Genomic DNA, 26,061 nt, shown 5'->3' on the forward strand with positions numbered 1-26,061 from the left:
AAATAATAGCAGACAGCTCTGTCACGCTGGGACTAGATTTACCCATCCACTGTAAACAACTAGAAAACTGGACACAATATACAAAACAACTGTTTTCATAGGTTGGGGCACAGGCAGCTCGGGACTGAGGGTAGGAAGATAAATGAAGTGAACCCCATGACTCCCCTTCTTGCTACCTGGAGGCAGTTTCCTGAACCATTGTACAAGGAGGGAACCACTAGAGAGGGCATGCTCGCTGCGTTAGAGATGGTGGTCTGAGACAGAAGCATACAGAGGGGAGAGCTGCAGAGGTGCCTTTCACTCTTTGACTAATACAGAGCCAGGTCGACAGAGGACATTTTACAAATTGGGGCCACGAATGACCGGGTTGCTGTAAGCTAAGCAGCTCCCAGGGCTGGGGGACACTGGAGTTCTGGCTGTGGAGGATGCTTGCTGAACAGCCCAGGAATGCAGTAGGGACACAAAAAGGGCCACACCTTACCGTTGGGATTAAGCCCTGGGCAAAGACCACGACTACAAATCAACGCTAATGAAGTACAAGAAAAAAGTCTCAAAAGATCAGGCTGCTGTGTAAACAAGCTAGCGGCCTGCCACAGCAAAGTCCAGTACTTTTTATGAGAAGAAAGAAGTCTAGCACTCAATGTCATAAAATTGGCAGTGCTCAACATTCAGTCAAGTGCTGGTATTCATAAAGAGAAACTGGAAAGTGTGATACAAATCCAGAAGAAAAATCAGTCCATAACAGTAGGCCCAGAAAATCAGAGCAGTGGTGAAACTAGCAGTCAGTGACTTTAAAACAGCTATTGTACGTATGCTTAAGTATTTAAAGGAGTATCGTGGAAGACATAAAAAGAACCTAAATGGAGTTTCTAGAAATGAAAATTATAATTTCTGAAATAAAAAATTCCCTGAAAGGAATTAGGTGTAGATTACATTTTGTAGAGGAAAAGATTGGTGGACTTGAAGACATAACTATAAAAACTATTCAAACTAAAGCAAAGGGAGGAAAAAAGACTGAAAAATACGAAGAGAGACTCAGTGATCTGTGAATATAGAGCTATCTGTCTGCCTCTCTAGGTTGGGACAGGGAGACCAAGGGAATGGGAGAACACTCAAAAAATTTGAATAAATAATGGCTGGAAAATATCCAAATTTGATGAAAACTGTAAACTCATGGATCCAAGAATTTCAGTGAATCCCAAGCAGAATAAACATACCAAAAACCTACCAAGTCCATCATAATGATATTTCTGAGAAACAATAGTGAAAAGAAAATCTTAAAAGCAGCAGGAGAAAAAAAATAAAACAAATAATAAATAAATAAATAAATAAATAAATAAATAAATAAATAAATAAATAAATAAAACATACGTACAGTGGAACAAAAGAATGACTGTAGACTTCTCATCTGAAACTATGCGCACCAGAAGACAGTACAACAGCATCTTTAAAGAGCTGGGGGGGAAAGAATCAATCAAACAATTCTATACCAAGCCAAAAAAAAAAAAAACTTTCAAAAATGAAGGCAAACCTGCTGATGCGTATGGCGTTCCTTTTTGGGGTGATAAAAAATGCCCTCAGATTGATTGTGGGGTTATTTATACAACTCTGAATACACTAAAAACCATTGAATTGTAGACATTGAATGGTTCGTGAATGTTATAGAGCTTGTGAATGAAACAGTGACAATAAAGCTGTCACACACAAAACTGAAGACTTGTAGACACACAAAAGCTAAGGGAATTTGCTGCCAACAGACCTGCACGACGATAAAGTTAAAGGAAATTTTGCAAGTGAAGGAAAGTGACGTCAGAAGACATCCAGAAAAATGCAGGAGCAAGCCATCAATTGATAGATAATATGTGTCTGATGATGGAGTGGTACCCAAAATGTATAACGAATGTAGGCAAGTCAGTAATAAGGGTCCTCCATCAAAAATTAAAAATGTTAAGCCCCATTAAAAATGAGCGACAGCGTTTAGCAGACACTGCACAAAAGAATATATATGGATGGCAGTGAACACATGAAACAGTGCTCAACAATTAATTGTCAGAGAACGTAAACGAACGCTATGATGGAATGCGTTATACATCCACTAGAATGACAAACGGGAAGGATGGATAATGTCACACGTTGGTGAGGATGTGAAGCGAAAGGAACTCTTATGTGCTGACGGTGGGAACACAAGTGGTACAGTCTCTGTGGAAACCAGTTTGCCATAAGCATATGACCCAGTATTTCCACTCTGGTGCTCCCCGAGAGAAAGGAATACACATGTCCCCAGAAAGGCTTGTCGGCAGTTGCTCGTAGCAACTTGACTTGTAACTGCCCCAAAGTGGAAAGATCCCAAATGCCCTTCAACCGCAAGTGGAGCCTGTGTTTGGCTCACCCATGCAAAGGAGCAGTACTGGGCCAGAAAAATGAGCAGACTATTGGTATGCGCAGCGACGTGAGTGAAGCTCAGAAACCGCGATGCTGAACAAGACGTCCAAGACGGCGTGCTGCGTGCTTCCATTTATGTGAAGCCCCAGAACACCGGGTCTACTCCATGGTGACGGAATGCTGATCCTGGTTGCCACAGCGGGGTGGCAGTGGGCAATTGTAGACGATCACAGGGGACCTTTTGCAGGGGACAGAATGTCGCATGTCATTACTGTTGTGTGGGTGACATGGGTGTGTACACTTGTCAATGCTGTTGAATTAATAAATAATAGCTGCCATTTATTCAGCCCCTCCTGGGTCCAAGATAGTATGTCCGATGGGTGGGTGAGTAGATGGATGGATGGGTGGGTAGGTAGGTGGATAGGTGGTTGGTTGGGTGAATAACAACTCCATGACACAGGTGTTACAAGCCCATTTTACAGGCGAGAAACAGAAACTCAAGAGGTTATGTATCTCGCTCTGGGTTGCACAGCTAGAGATTCACTCAGAGCACATTCAGGGATGGTGAGGGACTCCCACCCACTGTGTCCCAAGATCCCTCATTACCAAGCCAGCTGCCAGGCCATAAGATGGAGGGAGGCAAAGCACAGCACTGAGCAGATGGCACAACACAGGGCATCAGACAGCTGCGAAGGCTGCAGGACCGTCTCGCACGTCTGGGGAGGAGGGTCAGCTCAGCCTGTGTTTGTCCTCAGTCTCCAAGAGCAGATACTGGTCAGATGGGAGCTCAAGGACCTACCTGCTGAATGAACCTAGGGCCCTGAAAAAGTGGGGAGCTATGGCAGGGCTTTATGGGGGAAGGCATGGCAGACATACATGTAGGAAAGCTCATCTGGCTGCAGGGTCGGGACTGGACTAGAGCTGGTGGCTCGGACAGAACAGGGCGGGCTGAGCGAGACCTCCTGGGGACCTTCAGTCATTCACTTGTTCACACTTTCATTCATTCATTCATTCATTCATTCACTCATTCATTCAGCAATTCCCTATTGAGTGCCTGTCATGTGCCAAATATTGTCCGGTCCTGAGGATGGCAGAGGGGAGACAGCAGAGGCTTAAGCCAGGGGAAGGGGCTTGTCCTGGTCTAGACAGTTCTGCCCACAATGCACAGGCCGAGCTGGGGAGGAAGCGTCCCGGTGGCTGCCGGGAGCCCAGGTGGCAGGAATGGATGTGGGCAGGACCCCCAGGCAGTGCTTCCAGCCCCTGTCCAGGTGGCCTGGCCCTAGCACACCAGACAGCAGCCACTTTATCGATTTCTCAGTCACCAAAGGAGAAGTCCTTGGGCTGCAGGGGCTGGGCTGGCTCTCTGCTGCCCCCCTGCCAGCCGTGACCTACCTGTCACCAGGGCTGGGACCAGGGTACACAGCGTGAGGTGCTTGATTCGTATGTAGAATTTAAGGGGATGCCAGAAAACTCAGGAATCAAGGTGAAGGCTATTTTAATATGATATTTAAAAAATTGGAGTTAATGCAAAAATATCCGCTATAAACAAAATGCCCAACTTTTAAATAAAAACGGATCCAATGTACAGTGCCTTGGTGTCTACAGGGCATGTTTTGCCACATTGCCTTCCCAGAGGCCCAGGTCGGTGGTTGTGGAGCTCTGGAGCCAGACAGGTCTTGGTTTGATTCTGGGTCTGACCTGCATTGGCTGTGTGTCCTTGGAAAAGTGACTGTCTTCTCTGAACTTCAGTATTCCCACCTATAGAGAAAAAAATGAAGTGAATGCCAACGTGGACAACTGTTCTAAAGTTGTGCAATGAGATCTGCTTGTAAGATATCTGTCCTGTGCCTGCCATCCGGCGCCCAGCGCGTGCCTAATAAACAGTACCTGTTACTGCTACTATTGAACTGATATGAAAAAACATCCTGGGGGCGGGGGTGTCAGAGGAGTCAGGGTGGCGGGGAGGAGGCCAGTGGCTAAGATTGCCTGGTTGAGTGCTGTGCACCAGGCACTGGGCAGGCTCACTGCTCCCCCCATGGCCCTGTCATTCTGCCTGCTGGCACGGACGAAGAAACTGAGGCTCAGGTGTCAATGAGCAGCCTGAGGTCACAGCAGGGACACGGCCATTTCTGGATGGAGAGGCCTGTGTCTGTGAGATCCCGGGGGGGGGGGGGGATGGGGGACCTGGGTGGGCAGCAGGTGGTCCTGGCTTGTAATGCGTTCTCTTGTTTCAGGCTGCCTTTTCCACCCGGGGACCGAGTGACCTTCAACGGGAAGGAGTGCATGTGCCAGAAGTGCTCTGTGCCCACGGCAGCGGGCAGCAGCTCACACCTGTCCCAGGGCCTCTGGAGTAAGTAGGCTCTGAGCTGTGTAGGGGAGCAGGACTGACAACACTCAGACCCAAAGCAGAAGCAGTCCAATGAATCACTGTGGACAAGCATAACACAGGGAGCCAGGACAGAGGTCCCTGGGGCGCTCATGCTCCCGAGCCTTTGCACAGACTATGCCCTCCAGCCCGTGTGCCACTCCTGCTTTTATGTCCAACTCGCATCCTGCCTTGGACCCAGCACCTCCTCTAGGAAGCCCTCCTGGCCTGCTTCTGGTCCTCTCCTTCCTCACAGTTAATTCCAGACCATCCAGAAGCCCTCTGGGAGAGCCATTAGGGGGGCACTAGACTCTGGGCTCCTGTGTGTGGTCAAGGGTTGCACCTCCCAGGGTCCAGGACATGGCATGTATGCAGTGGGTGCTCAGGACAGGCTTGTTGCCTGAAGAAGCAGGAGCTGGTTCCTGTAAAAGAGCAAATGCCAGCTGGAGTGTCCCTGGCCTGTGGATGTGGGGCAGGAGCAGACAGGCACTGGCCTTTCCCAGCTTAGGCGGCTCTTCTGGGGCCAGAGATGGGCACAGGGCCTGGGCAGGGGAGCCCTGCTTCAGGATGCCGCTGCTGAAGTAGAGTGCTCAGAGCCCACCCTGCGTGGGCACTGCCGTGCTGTCCCAGTGCCGAGGCTGTGTCCGGGGACAGAGGGGATCCCTCTGATGTCCAGAGCCAGCCCGTTGCCCACAATCGATTTCCTCTTCCGTGTTGAGCTCCCTGTCCCTGCCCTCCTTGGTTCCGGTTCGTTCACTCACTCACGCAGGCACGCATTCATCCTCCAAACGTTTCTCGAGCCGCCAGCCTGTGTGGGGCTCGAGAGTCCTGAGATGGAGCAAAGCCCCTTTGCCCTCGGAGTTTGAGTCTGTTCTTCAGGCGTCCAGGGTGCGTGTGGATGTGAACAGTATGACAGTTTAGGACAGCCAGAGCCCCCAGGACACAGCTGCTGCTCAGGCCCAGACTCGCCTCTCGGAGCGGGGCGTGTGTCCCCCCAGCTCCCAGCCGAGGCTGTGTGCAGTCGGTTCTCAGCACCTGCAGGAATGAACCTCCCGGGTCGTTTTCTGCATGTTCGCAGCGGCTGTTGTGTAACGGTCCTTCAGACGCGTGCAGCGGATGGTGCCCTGTGGCTGCCCTGGGCCCACTCTGACTGCTTTAGTCGTGTCTGCACAGCCAGCAGCCCAGGCCCCGTCTGCTCTGGGCCCGCAGTGATGTCTGTGTTCTCATCTTTCTTCCAGGTTGCGGGGGCTGCGGCACAGAAATCAAAAACGGCCAGTCCCTGGTGGCTTTGGACAAACACTGGCATTTGGGCTGTTTTAAGTGCAAGACCTGCGGGAAACAGCTGAACGCAGAATACATCAGCAAGTGAGTGGGGGGAGGGCACCACTGGGGGCACCCCTCCTGTGTCCTGTGTGCGTGGCAGCCGTCTGCCTTTCTCGTCCCGCTGGTAGGCAAGGAGCCTGTGGGACCTGGCATGTTTGTCCCCCAGCCAGGTGCCCTCTCCCACCAGCCTTGCTTCCCTAATGTGGTTTACAGACAGACTCCATTTCGTTTCGTTGACTGGAACAGATGTTAGCACTCCCATCTTTGACATTGTAAGACGCTTCCCCACGTGCACCCCTGGGTGTCACCCTCCCCATGGAATTTGCCCCCTTGGTGGCACCTGGGTCTCCTGCAAAATGCAAAGTGGAAGTCAGCTGATGCCAGCAACAGAGTGAGGGAAAGAAGGGCTGGCCAGTCTCAGTTGTCACGGATGTGACAGCTCAGCCCCACGCTCAGGCTTCTGCAGTGTGGGCGTCGGGCAGCTCCCACTGGCTGATGCAGTGCCCCCAGCATGCGGTCAGGATGCCGTGATGGCCCGTTTGGCTGGGCACGGAGTCGCTGGTCTGCAGAGTGCGTGCAGGTTGATCCTGCAGTGCAGGGGACCGAGACAGGCGAGCCCCAGACAGCGCAGGGGAGGGAAGAGTTAAGGTGCAACAGGCTCCTTCCTCGGCTTAGGGGCACGTTGGGCAACTTTTCTCCAAACTGTCCTAGTTCTTGGTGCTCTGAGGGGACAGAACCATCACCAGAACTGACGGGTTAGAAAAAGGCCTCTGATAAGACTGAACGGAATGAAACACACATGCACATGAGTACACACACATGTGCACGTGCACGCAAATGCCTGTCACGCGGGGGAAGGTGAGTCAGGTCCCTGGGTGACCCACATCAGCTATCCGGGTGACCTTGTATTGTAATTCTGCAGGAAGGGTATTGTTTCTTGCATGTGCCTCTATAATTCTGTCTGAATAAAAGGTTTTCCATAGAAGTCCCCCGTCCAGATGAGCCTGTGTCCAGGCTGGGTCAGGCTGGCTGCGTGTCTGGCCACTCGGTCCAGGAGGCGCTGCCTCTGTCATAGCAAAGGAGAGCGGCGAGTGCCTCCGACAACGCAGCCTGGTGGGCAGACGCTCCGAATAGAATAAATGCCCGGCTCCCAGGCTGCTGCAGCCCCGCTCACGTGAGTGGCAGGCAGCTCGCCCACACTGCGCTACGTTACTTAGCAGCCTCCAGACTGTCCCAGAATTGACAAGGAGGGCGCGTTGGTGTTGCCATGGAGACGCTATCTTTGAACTGCCTGGGTCTGTTGCATGTACACCCCTTTGTGGGGAATAGCAGGGGCCCTGAGGTTCTAAGGGCCCGGTTTATAGCTTCTTCTCCTGTGAAGTGAGGGCCTCACCCCAGGGACTTGTCACCCCACAGCAGGCCCTTCCCCTCCTACAGGCATCCCTGGGACCTGGAGGAGGTTGACCTTCTGATGACAATGGCAGTTGCTTTTAAATGAGCTCCTGGCACAGGGCGGACGCTGTACCAGGCCTTGGGCTGGTATTCTCTTCCGTCAGTGGCCCTGTACACTGGCTCTTGTCCTCGCAGCTCAATCATTGGGGGCTCAGCGTTTAAGTGATTGGCCCCAAGTGCCCAGATACTCAGGAGCAGCGCATCAAATGGTGTCTCATTTGTCACTAAGTCCCCAGTGCCACCGCCAGCACTGGGACAGAGCAGGCTCATTGTAAACACTCCTGCAGAGTGGGCGCTTCACCGTGTGGCCCTCCTGCCTCTCCCCGCACAGCCAGACCCTCTGTCACCCCACATGTCCCCAGGAACAGGAAGTTTCCGGCCACAGCCAGGACCCGCCACATCTGCCGCCTGGCATCGTGGCCTCCATCAGACCTGGTCCCCGACGTGGGCACCTCTGTCACACACCCTTTGGGACTCACATTTTTCTAGGGTGCCCAGAAGGAGCAGGAAGCCAGCTGAGGAGTAGACAGGCCATTTCCCACCCCAGATGTGGAACATGGGGCAGAACAAACCGGAAGGAAGAGCTTTGTCTGTGGAAATAGCTTTTATTTCTCAGACGCGGCTTTAATTCCCTCGGCCCAGCCTCTGTCCTCTCACCCTCCCACTGGGCAGGTGGCCCCCCCTCTGTGCACCCAAGTGTCTCCCTCCCTGAAACTGGACAATCTCCATGGTGTCTGTGGAGGGGCTGATGTGATGATGGAGGAGGCCGTGCTGAAGCCTGGAAGCGCCCAACAAATGCTGCCCGAGAGTGGTCCTGTGGTTTGGAGTGGGAGGAAGTGGCCATGACCCCTTTGGGGCTGTCTCTCTCATTGGCAAAGGCTGTCGGATCTTGGGGGTGACCTCGCCGTCCTGACTGCCTGGCTCCTTGCAGGGACGGGCTGCCCTACTGTGAAGCTGACTACCACGCCAAGTTTGGCATCCGCTGTGACGGCTGCGAGAAGTACATCACGGGGCATGTGCTGGAGGTAAGCAGGCCAGCTGCAGGCCGGAGAGACATGGCCCTCTCTGAGCTATGCCCTGCTCCAGGTGGGTGCTGGGCCCCCCTGCCCTCCCGCCCCATTAACTGTGAGGATCAAAAGGGACCTTGGAGTATCTGCTGCTCGTGTGCATTTGTGCAGGATCCCTCCCCAGAGCCTTCACCTCCCCCATCCTCCCAGCTCTGCCCGAGCGCCACCTCCTCCAGGAAGCCTTCCCTGTGACCTTTCTTCTGTGCCTGTCACAAGTTGGAGGAGTCCAAGAGATGGGAAGGACTTGAGATCTTTGGTCCAGCCCTTCCCGTCTAGATGGGGAGCCTGAGCCCAAGAGGCAGGACTGTGTCCTTACAGGAGGCCCAGGGTGGTCACCTGCCAGGCCAGGTCAAACAGCACATGTGAGGTGGGATTCTCCTGGGTGCTGACTACCTGGGGGGTAGTTACGTGGGGGTGTGTGTCCCCTGTGAAAACAGCAGGTGTTCTGTACTTTTCTACATTTGTTCAGAAGATAAATCCCTTAGGATGACCAGGAGTGGTCCCCACCCCCCAGCCCTCGGCCCAGCCCATCCCTCACCTGCTGTGCAGCCCCTCCCTCCTTGGCTCTGCTCTGGGGCAGGAGGACCACCATCCATGGTCCCTGGGGGAGGGCACAGGTAACTGGAGGGCCTGAGGGGAGGAGGCCCTGACCCAGCAGAGGTCACAGAAGCAGCCCCTGGGGTTGGGGGTAGGAAGAAGGGCTGGGGGATGAGGCTGTAGGGCCCCCATCAGCTCCGAGGAAGGCCCTTGAGCCTGGGTTGGATTTGCACTTTAAAGAGCCTAGAGGTCTGCACTCGGAGTCTGGCCAGGAGAGGGTAGGACGGGACAGGCTTTCCCTTCAAATCTCCGAGGACTCCTGCTCTGCCCACAGCTGGAGCAGCCAGTAGGGGTCAGAGGGCGTTAGCGGAATTCCGTGTTGAAAGTTGAGGTGCTTTTCTCACAGTTGCACTTGACATCCCAGCAGCAGGGCAGAGTTGGGCAGCCTCAGTGTCACCTTCCTTCCAACGCCCCGCTCACCGCCTCAGCTGGGTGGGGGGAAGGGAAGGTCACGTGTCCCCACATCTGTGCTGCCCAGTGGGACTCCCTCTCTCCGCGCCCACCCTGCCCTCTGCCCGCATCCCCACAGTGGGAACAGTGCAATGCTCCGTGTGGAGCTTCTGCCCTGCTCTGCTGAGCCTCTGACGATGGATGTGCTTATACGCTCATCTCACTACGTGGAGCGTTTGCAGAGCTCAGATAAGGGGGAATCACTGGTAATGCAATCCTAGTGAGCCGAACTTTTTGGCTGGTTTCCTTTCAGGTTTTCTTCCCCCTCTCTCCACGTAATCAGTCACAGCTGATATCAAACCATTTGTACAATATCGTACCCTGAATTTTTTTCAATACCCATTTCCTGTTTAACAGATTCCCATGTTTTTGTTTTCTGTATTATGGGTCTTTTTTTTCATTAGATCATGGTTCACATACCGCACAATTCACCCATTTAAGGTGTAAGTCAGGGCCATTGGGATCGTCATAGAGCTGTACAACCACCTCCACAGGCCATCTTAGCACTTCCGTCACCCCTCAAGAACCCTCCACCCTTAGCTGTTACTCCCCACACCCGAGCCCCTGGCCACCACCTGTCTACTTCCTGTCTGCGGAGGTCCCTGCTCTGGACATTTCGCAGGAGTGGGGTCATACAGCACGTGGTCCTGCGTGCCCGTCTCCTTTCACACAGCACGTTTTCAAAGCTCGTCCGTACGTGAGCGTGGGCCAGCATGTGTCATATTTCGTCACAGGACTATATCAGAATTTATTAAGCGGGTCCTTGTTGTTGGGCGTGGCACTGCTTTCCACTGTTTCCTACAGACAGCACTGAGATACACATCTTGTTTTCTTGCACATCTAATTTCCCTTCGGATTAATTCCCAGAACTTAGAAGCTAAGTCAACCACCATGAACGTTTAAAGGATTCTTGATGCTTGTAAGAGTTTCCAGAGAGATTATCCTAATTTACGCTTATCCACAGAATATCATACTCCCCACCTCCCACTGGGAGTGTAATCTTTATGAAGCCCTGCGCCAATCTGACAGCTCGCTAGAATTTGCCTGTCTTCCATCCCTGGTGCGGCTGGGTCTTTTCTGTCATGTTTAGCCCATCATAGTTCGTGTATTTCAGTTACATTTCATGAACTTTGCTGGTTTATGCATTGGGGTCTCCACACTTTTCTGTCGGATTTGTGCGAGCGGTCACACCATGAGATTGTTGACATTTTGTCTTGTAACTATTTTCCTGGGTCACAATGATACCTGACACTTATAGTCACATCCTCTGAACGTGGACAAATGACGATCCTCTCCCCGTACCCCATACCCCGTACCCCATACCCCGTACCCCGCAGTGACATCTCACCTGGCCCCTCCTCTCCTGGTGCCTCCCCGCCTGCCCTCATCTCTGCTCAGCCAGCCCTGCTGCACACCCAGCAACAGCACCAGTGCCTCTGGGAGTGGGGGGCGGGCGCCTGCCCCTCTGCCCAGGGTGCAAACCCTGTGTCTTTCTGTCCCCTAACCTGTTGCAGACCTTGCACTCTCCCCAGCTGCTCCCTTCTCTGTGACAATGACCTTGTCTTCCACTTGACAGACAGAAGGGTCCTCAGCTCACTGTCTGTGAAGCCCCCATTTCTACCCCTCTCCTGCCCTTTCTGCTAAAGGTGCTGCCCCTCCCCCACACCCCCACTTGTGCTCAGGTCCCTGCCCACCCCACAGCCCCCACCTTCTCCGGGTCCTGACCCTGCCATCTCCTTTCCTCCCTTGGACTCACATCTCCTCTCTCAAAAAACATCCTCCCTGGTGGCTCTTTAAACAGCTCAAGTCTCCCCTGTTTAGAAAAACAAAACACCACAGCCTGACAGGAAGTCCCGGCATCTGACTTCAGCCTCTGTCTGCCCTTCACAGCCACTGGCCTCTGGCCTCTGCCTCGCAGCCTCCAGCCTCTCTCCCAGCCCTCAGCCTGCTCTCAGATCAGACCTGCCTCCAGGGTCTGACCCTGGGACCCCTGCAGCCCCCTCCCTGTCCCCTCCCTGCCTTGGGGCCTCTGGTGCCTGGGCTCCTGCAGGGCCTGCCTCTCTCTTCCCTGAAGCCCAGGTGCTTGGCTGACTCACGTTTGTCCTGACTCACATTCCTCCTGGGAGGGGCAAGTGGCTCTAAAGCTGGACCAGTCAACACCAAATTCAGGACCCTCCCACCCCTACCCCCCCCAACCCGCACATGCCTGTGTCTCCCCACCCCCAGAGAACAAGTGGACCGGCCGGTGCCATACACCTGGCGTCTGGCATCTGGCTGGTGCTGGGCCATTGGCTAGTCAGACTTGAACCCAGGCTGCCCAGGCTCCTGGCACCCCCACCCCCTCCACCTGGCCTCTCCCCGTCCGCAGACGTTGGTTCATGTTTCTGTCTTAGCATCATGTCACGTGGTGGTACCTGACGGTGGTACCTGACGGCCTACAGGAGGCTCAGGTGGGCTGAGCTGTTGGGGCCTCAGGTGTGTGACCCCGCCTGGGCCGCTTCCTGACAGCCACGGGCAGCAGCCCCAACTCTCTGGGAGGGGCCAGACCTCACCAAACCCTGCTGCCGGCCCTGCTTCTCCAGGCCCTGGACAAGTGTTCCAGTAACGTCTCGGGGACTCAAGGGACATGTCTGTGAAGTGTCCCCAGCTCAGTGCTGGCCCTCTGGCAACAGATGGTGGGGAGTGGGATGGGGACGGTCATGCATCACGCAGCGGGCCTCCCCTTGGGGGTCTGCAATGCAGGGTGACCCCCACTGCTGTGGAGGCGCCTGTGCTATTTGATGCTGGAACAGATGCTGCACTGGGGGGTTGGTGCCTGGGCCGAGGCCCCTCTCGTGCACCTAGTGTATCAGGAAGGGCCCCCTTAGTTGCGAGGAGCAGGAGAAAAACAGGTCTGGCTTTTTCCTCCTCTCTGCAGTGGAGGATGCACGGCCTCCCAGGGAAGATTAATGCTTTTGTTTTCGCCTCTGCCGGGAGCTCAGGGCTGACTGAGTCGGCGGGCGGGTGGCGGGCTCTGCAAAGCTCTGAGCATCCTTGGTGAGGCGGCAGCTGCGGGCGGGCAGGGGAGAGGAGCCTGCTCTGCAGAAGGGGAGCAGCCCCCGCGCAGCCCCTGAGCCTGGCCCACAGTGTGCCGGTGCCCGGCTGGGCGGCCACTGAGCTCTTGGGGGTCAGCAGGTGGCAGACTCTGCAAAGAAGGGAAAGGATCCAGAGCTGGCCGAAGGGTGAGGGTGGCCATCCTCACGTCACACTGCCGGTTCCAGCCGGCCTGTCCCGGGAGCGGGCGCTGGACAGAAGCCGATCGGACGGCTCTGGTGCCAGGACCCCGTGCAGGTAGGAAGCCTGGCGGGGCTGGTGGGGAGTGACGCCCTGCTGGGCTGCAGGTGGGTGGGCTTGCAGTGAGCAGGAACACATCGGCCAGGTGTCAGACCTCCCACTACCTGTCACCCCCCAGCACCCCGTTTTGCCCCAAGGTGCTTGGTGTCGCTCAGAACTTTCCTCTCTGTGTAACATGAGTGGGAGAGCAGCCCCGGCCCCTTCCCGCCACCTGCAAAAGCCCTCAATCTGCGCCGCGTCTGGCCTGTGTGTGGCGGGCAGAGTGCCATCTTAACGCTGGGCGCCAGCAGCGCCCGCCCGTGAAATGTGCATCGGACATGGCAGAGGGGCTCTTCCCCCCCTTCCTCAGTCTCTCCTAAATATGTAGCGTTCTCCACTGCGTGTTTCCTGCAGCCGGCATGTCTCAGGGTGGCTTCTGATGAGCGCAGGTGGGTTGGGTGTGGGTGGAGGTGGGTGGCTGGGCAGCCATGTGGCAGTGGGGCCCCGGGGCATGGAGTCGCCCCAGGAGAGAGCTGGGAGGTGGTGGGGAATTGCCAGGGGACAGCAGCGTACCCAGACCCACTAGACCAGCGTTTGCTAGGGGAGGAGGTGCTGCCTGGGGCGTCCCTGGCTGAGTTCTCGCTCTGTCACCCCACGCACCTACCTCCCCTACCTCGTACTCTGTTTTGTTCTCAGTGGTTTTAGCTCTAAGGCTTCGCTGCACAGGTGGAGCAGGTGGAGTTGGGACAGGGGATGCTGCTGGCTCCCTGGCTGCTGAGTCCCACCTGCCTCCTGCAGTCCCCACGGCAACAAGGAGGCCTGGGTCCCTGTGAGACTACAAATTCCGCTCTTCCTCCCTCCCTCCCTTCCTCCCTCCCTTCCTCCCTCCTTTCCTCCTTCCACGCTTCCTGCCTTCCCTTCTTCCTTCCTCCCTCTGTCCACCACTCACCTTACCCTTTCTGAACACTAACGGTGTCCCATCCTGGGCTGGGGCCAGATTCACAGAGATGGTGGTTACAGGCCCCCTCCCTGGCCTGGAGGAGGAGACCAGGTGGGAGAGGCGGCCACAGGTGCACCCCTGGGTCAGGTGTCCAGCTAAACATTTCTCCATGCCCAGTAAACCATCTCGTGGGACTCTGGGATGCCGGTTTATTTGCTTTGTTTTTCTTCTTTTGGTACTTTCCATTTACCCTCACAAGCAGGTGTGGCTTTTATCAGTGGGAGAAAATAAACCAAATGTTCCAAACAAATGAAAGCATTTCCTCAGGACAGAGGTGAAGTCAGCTTCTCCAGACCCCAACTTCTTTTTTGTTTTGAAAACTTAATTAATGTGTTTATTTAAAGAGCACACTCAGGAGGAATCCTTGTATATCATCTAATAAACAAAAAAATCATGCGTAATGAATGCCGTCCCCCAGACGACTGTTAGCGTTTAGAAGGCATCTTTGTACACTCGGCACACACACACACACGGGCCACACACACACACACACACACACACACACACACACACACACACACACACACACACACACACACACACACACACACACACACACACACACACACCACACACACACACACACACACACACACACACACACACACACACACACACACACACCACACACACACACACACACACACACGCACACACACACACACACACACACACACACACACACACACACACACACACACACACCACACACACACCACACACACACACACACACACACACTGCCTTGCCTGGTGCCTGATAGCACATCCTTATCCTCAAATACTGGGCTCTGACATTGTCAGGCACTTCCTGGTCAGCTGTGCCCAGAGCGCAGGCTGAGCAGACATCTGTGCAGGCTCCTTAGAGCCCTGATGTGCTGGCATCCCAAACCCCCTTGGTCGGAGCCCCCCTGTGGTCCCGTAGGACCACTGATGAACGGCTGGCGGGCACTGTTTCTCGTTCCAAATGTCTTTATTGGGCACCACCTCCACATGCAGCTCTGCTCTGGGGCCTGGGGACAGCAGAGGAGAAGGGGACAGCACTCAGTCCTCCTGAAGCCCACACCCTAAAGGGAGCTAAGTGGTGAGACAGAGCGAGCAGTGAGCCATGCCACCCTGCTGGCAGAGACCCCGAGCAGGAGTGAGCGTGTCCCAAGGCCAAGGAGGAAGCCTGGTGGACACGTGGAGTCAGCGGAGGAAAAGGGGCAGGAGTGAGGTCGGGCTCTGGGGAGGGGCTGCGCACCACGCAGGGCTTTGCCAGCGAGGCGAGGAGATGGGTCTTCTTTTCAGGGTCACGTAGGCCCTGGAGAGCTTGGGCTGCAGAGAACCTCTGGGGGCTGCGGGCTGCCGGCTGTTCCCACAGCGCATCGCTCCTGCTGAAGGGGCTGGTTGGCTTCGCAGTAAATTCTATTTGATCCGTGCACTCTGATGAGTAGGTCTTGTAAGGTCTGGATTCACTTCTGGTCATTCAAAGAGGAAACTAAAGCTTTGAATTGGGCAGTAAATGCACTTGTGGCCACGGGGAGCTGGCCATCCTGGGCACGTGCACGTGCAGCCCTCTGCAGTGTGGAATCCGGGGAGGGCTTGGAAAGCAGGTGGAGGCACTGCCGGTTCTCCAGAGAATGGATGGGGCCTCGGACAGGTTTAGGGAGGAGAAGGGGTGCCGCCTCATGGGGTGCAAAGCGCCTCACAGCCCAGGGCCTCTCCCTCTGTGCTTCCCACAGCCCCGTGAGGAAGAGGTCTCGAGTCCTCTGCAGGGCGGCAGGGAGGGGCTTTCTGGAGCCCGACCCCACCCTGCATGTCCCTGGTGGCGGGACCTGCTGAGCCCCCCAGTCTGGCCTGTTGGGGAATAGTGTGTGCTCTGTGCCCCTGGAGGCTGTGTTCCTGCGTTCCTAGCCAGCCTCGTTCTGTCTCATTAAAGATGACAGTCACTTGTCAGAAAGCACAAGACATCGTTTTAAAACCACGCACTATAAAATCTCATGCACTTTTCATATACTTTTAAAATCTGAGCCATCTGCAGCCCCACCTGGGTAAGGGGCTGGGCCACCTGCCTGGAAGGGGGTTGGCGGGGCTGCACTGATGACACCCCCCGGTGCTGAAGTGTCCTAGAGGCCCTTCTCGGACAGTAATTGGGAGGAAACGCCCTGAAAGAGCTGGGAGTCCAGCAGTTGTCTGGTGACACCCTGTGTCACGGTGGCTGCGGTGAGGGGACTGGAGTGGCTGGTGATTGACAGAGCAGTGAGGATACGTGTCGTTTTGCCTCCAGAAGCCCATGTTCGTTTGCTCGGGTTGCTGTAACAAGTACTGTAGATGGTTCTGGAGACTGTGTGCCGTTAACAACAGTCATTTTCTCACGGTTCTGGAGGCTGGAAGTCCATGATCAGAGTTCCAGCCATTCAGTTTCCGGTGAGGGCTCGCTTCCTGCCTTTTAGATGCTGCCCTCTCCCATGGTCCTCACGTGGCAGAAAGAGGGCGCGGTGTCTCATAAGGACTATAATATCCTTATAAAACATCACGGGGCCCCATAGGTCAGGACGCCGTTCTTTTTCATGGCTGAGTAATACTCCAACGGATGGAGGGACCACATTTTGTTTATCTGCTCATCCCCGGATAGACATTTGGGTTGTTTCCACCTTTTAGAGACAGAAGCATGCTGCTACAAACCTTCCTGTACACGTTTTGTGTGGATCCATGTTTTCGTTTCTCCCGTCCTGTTCTCTTCATTTTTCTTATATACCTAGGAATGGAATTGCTGGGTCCTGTGGTAATTCTGTACTTTTGGAGGCACTGACACACTGTTTCCCACGGCAGCTGCACCACTGTACATTCCCACCAACGTACAAGGGTTCCGATTTCTCCACATCTTCACTAACGCTTGTTATTTTCCAATTTTTATTTTGTTTTGTTTTAATTATTGTCAGCCCAGTGGGTGTGAGGTGCGGTCTTGTTGTGGATGGGTTTGTATTTCCTTAGTGACGGGGATGCCGAGCACCTTTGCTGCACCACTTGGCCTTGGAATGTCTTCTTTGGAGGAATGTGTGTTCAGGGCCTTGGTCCGCTTTCCACTGGACTGTTTGTCTTTTTGCTGTTGGGCCGTTAGAGTTCTCATGTGTTCCGGGTACTAAGCCCTTCTCAGATCTGTGATCTGCAAATACTTCCTCCCGTTCTGTAGTTTTTAACTTTCCACTTCCTTGATAATGTCCTTTGTTGCACAGAAGTTTGTAATTTTTATGAATTCCAACTTATCTGTGTGGTTGCTGCTGCCCATGCTTTTAGTGTCAGACCCAAGAATCCGATGCCCAATCGGGGCTCATGAAGACGTACCTCTGTGCTTTCTTCTCAGAGTTTTATACTTTCAGCTCTTGCATTTCGGTCATTGGTCCGTTTTGTGGGGACACTTTCACTGGCGTGTGGCACCCACAGAGGAGAGCACAGATTACACTTCTGCAGCTTGATAAATTTCCCCAAACCGGACACGCCCATGTAACCAGCACCCAGATCAAGAAAGAGCGTGCCCCGCCCCCCTCCCCAGGCACCCCCTGGGGTCCCCTAAGGCCAGCCACCAGCCTGACTCTGACAACACAGAGTCCTTTGCCTAGTTTCGAATTCTGGAAAAAAGGAATCTGCTCTTTCGTGGCTGGCTTCTGTTCCAAGCGTGTTCTGGATTCTTCTCCCCAACACACAGGGGTCACCTTAGGGCCTGGTTTCCACCGAAGACACAGTGGGTGAAGAAAGGAAAAATAAGGTGCTTGTAATGAGTTTTTACCCCATTACTTACTTTTTCAGGAAAGTGATTATTAATCATTCACATTCGGGAAGTGGTGGTTAGACTCCTTCCCACTTTAGGAGAGAGAAACTCGGGGACTGGCATCCACATTTAGCAGCAGGCAGCAGCCCCCCGTAATTACCGTAGGTTAAGAAATAGTTGCTGTAAAGGAACGCTGAATACAAGGCTTTGGGAAGATTGGGGGGCGGGGGATTGCACCATGTAGAACTAAGCCAAACCAGCCAATGTAATTTGTTTAGGTTTTTTCAGTATTACTACTTTAATCTAATGCAATGGATTTTAAGAATTATAAAAATAATAAATGCTAATTCAGAAAACTGAACAGTACAAGGACACATAAGAAAATTATTAATCATTTTTCTCCCCGCCCCTCTAGTCCCTCCACCTGGGAAATAATGTTCGCTTCATCACCCCTCCCCTTCCCCTTTCTCCTCCTCCAGCCCCCCCAGATACATAGATGAATAGGACCTGCCCCCCCCCAGCATAATGGGGGAGGCTGACTCATCAACCTTTGAGCCGGAGCTGGTGCCACACTTGCTCCTGGAGGTCGGGTGATGTGGCTGGGTCTCTGCTCCCAGACGTGGTCCCCGTCGGGCAGAGCCAGCTTTCACACACAGCACCCCGGGGCGCCCACTGGCCGCGGGCTCTGTGGGCGCTCTGCCACACAGCACACCTTTCAGCATCCTGTGCAGGCAGGCTGCTGGCTCAGGACCGCTACTTGAGTAGTAACACCTGTCGTGTTCTTGCAGGCGGGGGAAAAGCACTACCACCCGTTGTGCGCACTATGTGTCAGGTGTGGCCGGATGTTTGCAGAGGGCGAGGAGATGTATCTTCAAGGTAAGGACACAGACGGCTGCTCAGTCCCCGGGGCAGGACATGGACATGTCTTGGGCCCATTCCACGAGCTGGGTGTGAACTGGTGGGTCACGTGTTATCTGGCTGCTTGGGAAGCCCCACCACACAGCGGGGAGCTGGGGGAGCAGGGTCCAAGCAGGCTTTCCCCAGCAGCACAGTGGGATAGCAGGCGGCTCGGCGGCAGTGGTGATGGTGGCACAGCTTTGAGAGGACCCCAGGGAGGACGGCTTGGATATTGAGACCCATCCCTTTAGCCACAATTTCTTTTCAATGATTTCTCTGTCTCCAGTGACCCTGGAGGCAAGCTGAGCAGAGCCAGGCAGGTGGGAGAGCCACACACTGCCCCGCAGACGGGCCATTTAATGACCTCATGCAGTATTGTCTGGGGGCTGTGTGCCAAACAGGCCTCCCTTTCTGAGGCTGAACCTCATGGGGTGATGTCAGCTAGGACGGCCTCGTCCCCAGTGTCCCCTCTTGTTCCTTGAGCCTCTACTGGAGAGACCATGAAAGGGGTCCTTTGCGCCTCTCCCAGCAGTGCTAGGAAGTCTGGGCGGCGAGAGGTGCCCCTATCTGAGGCGTCGCCCTCACTGTAAATAGAGCCTTCAGGCCTTCTGAGGCCACCCAAACACAATGGCACTGGGGCGGGGACACGAGCTCGCCATCACAGGGGGCCCCATTTCAGGGAACAAAGGTGCTCTTCATGGTTCTGGGCTGAACCCCTATTTCATGGTTCTCCCTATTTCTAAAGCAGGTCCTGCCATAGCTTTTTGTGGGATGTTGAAGTCAGTCCTGTCCCCTTCCCCAGCCTAGATTTTCCAGTTGGTCAGATGGTCAGATGAGTGGTCAGACCAGGTGGGAGGTTTTCCAGCTCTGCACCATGGAGCACCAGAGTCCCAGGGCCAGGGGCCTTTTCTGGGGGCTCTGCCCCCACCCTGCCCAGACACCCCGAGACCCTGTGCCGAGTCTACCTGGATGTTGGCCCCGTGCAGGTGTTATTTAAGAGGTGAAGCATGTGCGGTAAAAGCTCTGAAGAGCACGGGTCCCAGCGAGCCCCACGGCCTCTGAGAATGGCGACATGGGTACCACTCCCCAACGCCACCCCACCACTTCCCACCGGACACACCTCCTCCTCTGTAGACTCTTTCCAATAAACGTAGGGGTCCGATGCTCCCTCGCACTCATGATTAAAATAACAATCAGGTATTTTTTCCCATTGGGTCGACAAAGGTGAAAAGGAAGGGCATGTCCCCATGTTATGAGGCTCAAGGAAATGGGCCTCTTACCTGGCTGATGGGGGTGACAATTGGGAAATTGCCCATGTGCATCAGGAGCCTTAAAAATGCCCACGCCCTAGGACGTCCTTAAGTAAACACTAGGAGAAACAGCAGAGCACCCGAAACGTTACTTAGAAATAAACCATTGAAGCTAACAGGAGAGGAGCAGACAGATAAATTCTCACTTGTTCACACGATGGAACGTTCCACTGCCCTTAAATTTACGTTTTTGGTATTTCCTTGTACGGGGGGATGTTCAGGACATACAGCAAGAATCACACTGTAAGAAACTGTGACACGGTCCTCTCTCTTGTATGTGAGTGAATACTGGAGGGCCGCCCGACCGAAAGTGGGAGGGAGATCATAGATGATTGTAATTTTCTTATTTATACTCTGTTAGCTTTCTTTACTTTTTAATAAGGAACATCTGTTACCTTTATAATCATAAAGAATTTTTAAAATAAATGTTTGAACGCAGCCCCCACCCCCATCATGGTCTGTCCGGGAACTCTTGATTTGCCACTAATAAGTTAATTAACTCACATGACCTGGAAGGTTTCACGAGCAAAACAGGGATGTAGCTGCCTCCTTCCACACACTTTTAAGCCCTTACTGTGCCAGGTCCCATGTGGCTTGTTTGGGGATGTGAGAGTGGGATGGACACGGCCCCCCTCCACCGCGGGTGTGGCACCGGTGGGGGCTAAACCCAGACACTGCAGCACAGCTGCCAGCAGAGGGCGTATGAACGGAGTCCGGCTCAGGCTGAGGTTCAGAGAGGCCCTGGGGGGGAGGGGGGTGAAGCAAGTGCTCTGGGCCCAAAGGATGGGGGACAGGGAGCTCGTTTGGAAGAAACGTCATGATGATGGAACACGTGTGTGTGACTGTTCACAAAGCCCCTTTCCGATACCTTATGACCCCACTTAATTTTATTAGAATCTCCCACTGACCTGATGAGGTCGGTCATCATTGGCCCTGTGTGCAAGTGGGAAAAAGCCGACCCTCGGGGAAGTTGATGTAGAATTAGCAGAGAGCAGAGCAGCCAGCACACAGGGCACTTGGTGACCTTGGTTGTGGCTTTTGATGTGGGTGGCTGAGCAGAGCTGGCAGGTGAAGAAACTGAGGCAGGAGAAGGCTCAGAGACACAGTGAATTAGTGACGGGTCGGGCCCAGGGCTTCATGCTTGGCCCCCAGCTCTCAGCCCCGCTCCTCACCCCACGCCTAAGGTTCCCCCTGAGGTCCCCCCTCCCACCCCGGCCGAGAGCCCAAAGCCCGCATCCCACCCCAGCTCCAGCCCAGAGGCGTCCACGGTCGGGCGGATGCTGCCCCACACACGTGGCGAGGAACAGGCAGGGGTCACACTGACAGCCCTCTCTCTCCGCTGTCTCTGAACTTGAAACCACCTACATACCCTCCTCTAAGAAGCCTGGTCTGGCTGCCCCCGGCTGGGCGCGGTACCCCCCACAGGTTCTGAGGGGCCCCATGCAGCCCCCAGCGGGAGCAGTTAGCTCACAGTGGCGTGTTTGTCCACTTATTTCATGTCCCCCGACTGGGCTGAAGCCCCGGGGCAGAGCCTGGGATCCGCATGCCCCGAGTCCAGCTTGGGCTGCGCACAGGGTGCCCCAGGCGCCTGAGGGGTGGTGGGCACGTGAACGCCATGTATGGACTGCCTGCTCCTCCACCTGACATCCCCGTGGCCCCTGCCTTTTGGGAAATGACACTAACCGCTTCCCTCTTGGGAATATGTCCCCAGGTTCCTCCATCTGGCACCCGGCCTGTCGACAAGCAGCCAGAACTGAAGACAAAAACAAGGTTGGTGGAATTCACTGTTTTCTCAGATGTATTCTTCACACTCGTGGGATTGTCATACAATTAAGAGGGTGCCGACCAGCTTCTTCAGACTGAATGACCAAGGGGACACGCGTCATGCCACAGGGAGAATACCCAGCATGCCATTGGGATACCCAGCATGCCACAGGAACACTCCACATGCCACGGGGACACCCAGCATGCCACGGGGACACCCACATGCCACGGGGACACCCACATGCCACAGGGACACCCACACGTCACGGGGACACCCACATGCCACAGGAACACTCCACATGCCACGGGGACACCCAGACGCCACGGGGACACCCAGACGCCACGGGGACACACAGACGCCACGGGGACACACAGACGCCACGGGGACACACAGCATGCCACGGGCACACCCAGATGCCACGGGGACACCCAGCATGCCACGGGCACACCCAGATGCCACGGGGACACCCAGACGCCACGGGGACACCCACATGCCACGGGGACACCCACATGCCACAAGGACCTGGGGAGGGGGCCCTGGGCCAGGGTGGGAGGGCTCTGTGGATGATAGGTACCGCCTCTCTGTGTCCCCCAAGCTTCCCGAGCCCGGCAGCCTCACGCGTGGGCCATGCAGGTGCTCGGCCCCTTTCCGTGGACACCGGGCTGGGCTGGGAAGTCGGTCGTGCGTCTCTCTTGGGGGCAGGCACCTTCTTTCATCTAGGATTTTGTTTTGCCAGATTTTAAAACAGTGCCCGTTGCTTTGCTCAGGGTCCTACTCAAAGGGTCCATATAGGCCTCTGATTTAATTTAGGTTCCTATGACCCCCTTTCGTTCCTGAAGAGACCAGACCCTGCATCGGGCACTGCTGGGCACAGCCCTCCCCATGGCCTCACTTCTCAAGCCTCAGGCCTAGGGCAGTGGCGAGAGGGGGGGTTCCCTCAGGGGCTGGAGGACCAGGGGTCCTTGCTCGGGGCTAAAGGAAGCAGCAGAGGCTGGCGTGAAGGGGCCAGTCCCCCTTGGTGAGGGGCTCAGGGCCCTGGGGCAGGTCTGTGGCTGCTGAGACCCCAGGGTTGGCAGCCTGCCTGGGCCACCACCCATGTCTGCTCCTCTGTTACCCCAGGTGTCCTCCCGAACTCAAATGGCACATTCTAGGGTGGCAGCTGGAGAGCCTTGGTGATGGCCAGAGGGCTGATGACAGCATGGAAAGAAGCAAGGGACAAAGGAAGCCCACAGCCTGGGGGGACTTTAGTGGCTGGTCCCACTGCTCCCCAAGTGCCACAGGTGACACCCACCACCATTTTAGCTGAATTCCCGGAACTGTCACGTCCCATGGCCAGGCCCTGTGCTCCCACTGCCTGGGGACCCAGGGCAGTCCCACCTGAGTACGTGCCAGGACAGCACCCATCCCTGAACCCAGTGCCTGGGACATGTGGGAGGGCGAGGAGGGGGGACAGAGCCACCTGACAGCCGTCCTCCCGGCTCTAGGGACACAGAGCAGGGAAGGCTGCGGGAGGAAGCTGGTGACTGGATTCATTTCCTGAGGTGCTGTAATGAGTCACCACAGACGCAGAGCCTTAGCAAAGCACGAATGGAGCGCCTTGCGGTCCTGGGGGTCAGGAGTTTAAACGGCGGCAGGGCTGTGCTCCTTTCATCGCGGGGTCGGGGGGCTGCCGACCCGCTTGTGCCCCACATCGCTCAGCCCTGCTTCCATCGCCACCGCTCCTCTCAGAAGGACCCTGTGGTTACGTGGGGCCACCCGACAATCCCAGAGGACCTCCCCTCACGCTCCTCAGTCCCATCTCTCAGTCCCTTTGGTCTCACACAGGGGAACAGTCACAGGTTTGGGAGATGAGGACGCAGACCTTGTTGGGCTTTCCTGTACCTCCCGCACTCACAGATCTGACTTTCCTAGTTTGTCATGTACACGCCGGGGTCTCAGTAAGTGGCAGCACATTGCAACTGTCCGTCGTGCTCCCACGGGGCTGATTCACTCTGCCAACCCCCCCTGTGCCGCCCGGGTCGCAGAGATGAGCCAGGCAGCATCCCCACCCTCACAGCGCCTGACCTTTGTCTGTGGACCCCTCCATCCTACACCAAGCCAAGGCCTGCAAAGGGACCTGCAGGCCGAGAGGCCTCAGGACCACACGCATGCGTGGGCGTGTACACTGTGTGTGTGACGGGGGGAAGGACGGGACCTTCTCACCAGGCTGACTGGGCTGGGGAAGTGGGGCCCAGGACCATGGCAGGCCCACCCAAGGACAGGTCAAGGTGGCCAGCACTGGCCCTGGATTCTGGACCTGGCTGCTGAGCTGGCCTCGGGGCCTGCAAGGAGCTCAGCTCCGGCCAGCGTCTGCTGTCAGCCTGAAGGCCAGCCCATGGTGGCCGTGGCCGCTATCCCAACGGAAGGGAGGCCCCCGAACACTGCAGGGACAGAGAAGGAGGAAGGTGTCACGGCCTGGGGCTGCATAGCCAGAGCTGGCTTCCTGGGCCGTCCTTGCAGATGCTGTGGGGACATTGGGGCAGAGGCCGGCAGCCTGAGAACAGCCGCCCCCACCATGCTGTGCCCGGTGCTGCCGGGGCTGGGGGCCTGCCCTCCGTGTCCTGGGACAGGACGCAGGCCCCGTCATGCCTGTCTTGTCCCTCCTTTCACCCTCCCTTCGTCCTAGTCCTGCCCCAGCCCCTCAGCGGCTCTTCTGTCTCCCCGCAAAATGAGAATAAGCTCCAGGGCCTGGGCCGGCGGGGTGGGGCCACGCGTGAGTGGACAGAGCAGGCACACGTGGCTTTTACAGTCGGGTCCCTGGGAGATCCTTCTCCTGGCCAGCTGGCCCCTCGGGACTGGACGGCAGGAAGAGAAAGCGGTACTTCTGTTCATCACATGAGAGCCAGTTAATGAGCACGAGCCAGGCAGACCCTGTCAGCTCTGGGCATCGCTAGAGGGCCGTCAGCCCCTGAGAAACACAGCAGAGGTGGTGTGGGCCTCGCTAACTCCCTCTGAAACCAGCCCCCAGCTGGGGTGGCTCCTGTTACCACGGAATCCGGATGAGAGTTAACTAGCTCACCCTCTTGGGGGTGTGTTCAGCCTTCGTTTAACAAGTGCGCCTCTGTGTCAGGCCCTGGGGGGCACCAGGAAACCCAGAAGCCAGTTCCCTCCTTGCCATTGGAGCCCTGCCGTGCTTCTGCCCAGCTGTGTGACCTTGGGCAAATCACTAGCCCTCTCTGAGCCTCAGCCCATTGCCTTTAAGTGGAGATAAATGTGTATCAGACCTCTTGCACAGTGCTGATTAGAGTCACACTTGTGTGTGACATTAATGAGAACCACTGCCCGAATCGCTGTTGTAGCCGGTGCTTCCCCGGTGCCAGGCTGAGGTCGAATGGGGCCCCGTGCACCTGTGTCGGTATGCACAAGGCCCCAGATAACAACCGCATTGGGTTTAATTGTGAAGCTCCTCTGGGCACATGGAGTCAGAGCAGAGAGAGTGAGAGCCCCAGTGTCCTGATTCTGGGAACCCTCCACTCGGCTCCCCACGTCTGCACTCAGTGACCGGGAGGTGCTCTGCTCCTAGCGTCTTTCCACAGGGCTGGGCACTGGACACGGGTGTGCATGCAGCCCCCGCCGCCTGCTCGGGACTGCCCTAAACGTGCTGGGGCAGACCGGACCCCAGGCTGCTGCCGACAGCCCAAGTGCTTCATCACGGCAGAGCCGACGTAACCTGGTGCGGCCCCTCCCGTGCCAGGACATATTCCCGGGGACCTGGGGCCAGCACCCAGGTGAGCAGCTTCCTGTCGTGAGTGCAGACTGAACTGAAACACACGTCAGGATGAGCTGTCCAAGCCAAGCCCTCACAGGCTGCGTCTCTGAATTGTCAGAGACGGGAAACCCCTCCAGGAGGTTTCTCCATATTATAGACAAGGAAGCTGAGATGCAAAGGTTTCTCAAATGTATAAAATGCATGCATACGTTGTTTGGCCAGGAAAATAGGTGACCTGGCCACAGGGACATGGAGAAAAACAGACCCTCTGTTCCCTGTCTCAGAGTGGCACCATCTTCTTTGCAAACAACATCCTGGGGTGTGATGTCTTATGTGGGGGTGACCGAGGACTCAGGACTGCTCTGTGGGGTCAGGCTGAGTTCCGTGGAGAGACCCCAGCCCCTGCCGGCCTTTGGAAGCCCATGGTCTGAGGGGACAGGCAGACCCCTCCCCTGAGTCGATGCCCTGTGCAGCACATAGAGCTGGGATCAAAGGGCCTGGGGAAGCGAGGCAGGCCTCCCGGAGGAGGAGGCAGCCCCACAGTGTCCTGGAGGACGCCAGGGCCACAAGCAGGGACATGGAAGGGGGTGGGCAGCACTGGCGAGCGAGCCAGTGGAGGGGCGGCCAGCAAGATCAAGCCCGC

At 55.8% G+C, this 26,061-nt stretch overlaps 1 protein-coding gene across 22 annotated transcripts in view; it reads left to right on the forward strand.

The window, feature by feature from the left end:
* Nucleotides 1-26,061, forward strand: part of ABLIM2 (actin binding LIM protein family member 2) — a 125,038-nt gene that overhangs the window by 47,421 nt on the left and 51,556 nt on the right. For all 22 annotated transcript variants that reach the window (XR_012492397.1, XR_012492395.1, XR_012492392.1 and 19 more), the window contains exons 4-8: nt 4,617-4,732; nt 5,986-6,112; nt 8,454-8,547; nt 18,487-18,574; nt 21,617-21,675. Coding sequence is in view for 3 of the 22 variants with exons in the window: in XM_074320867.1 (XP_074176968.1) it covers nt 4,617-4,732; nt 5,986-6,112; nt 8,454-8,547; nt 18,487-18,574; nt 21,617-21,675 (484 nt within the window). In the remaining 19 variants the exon portion in view is untranslated. The remainder of the gene's footprint in view (nt 1-4,616; nt 4,733-5,985; nt 6,113-8,453; nt 8,548-18,486; nt 18,575-21,616; nt 21,676-26,061) is intronic.

The sequence above is a fragment of the Rhinolophus sinicus genome, linkage group LG02 (genome assembly GCF_036562045.2).
Source record: "Rhinolophus sinicus isolate RSC01 linkage group LG02, ASM3656204v1, whole genome shotgun sequence".
In the NCBI taxonomy this organism is placed as follows: Eukaryota; Metazoa; Chordata; class Mammalia; order Chiroptera; family Rhinolophidae; genus Rhinolophus; species Rhinolophus sinicus.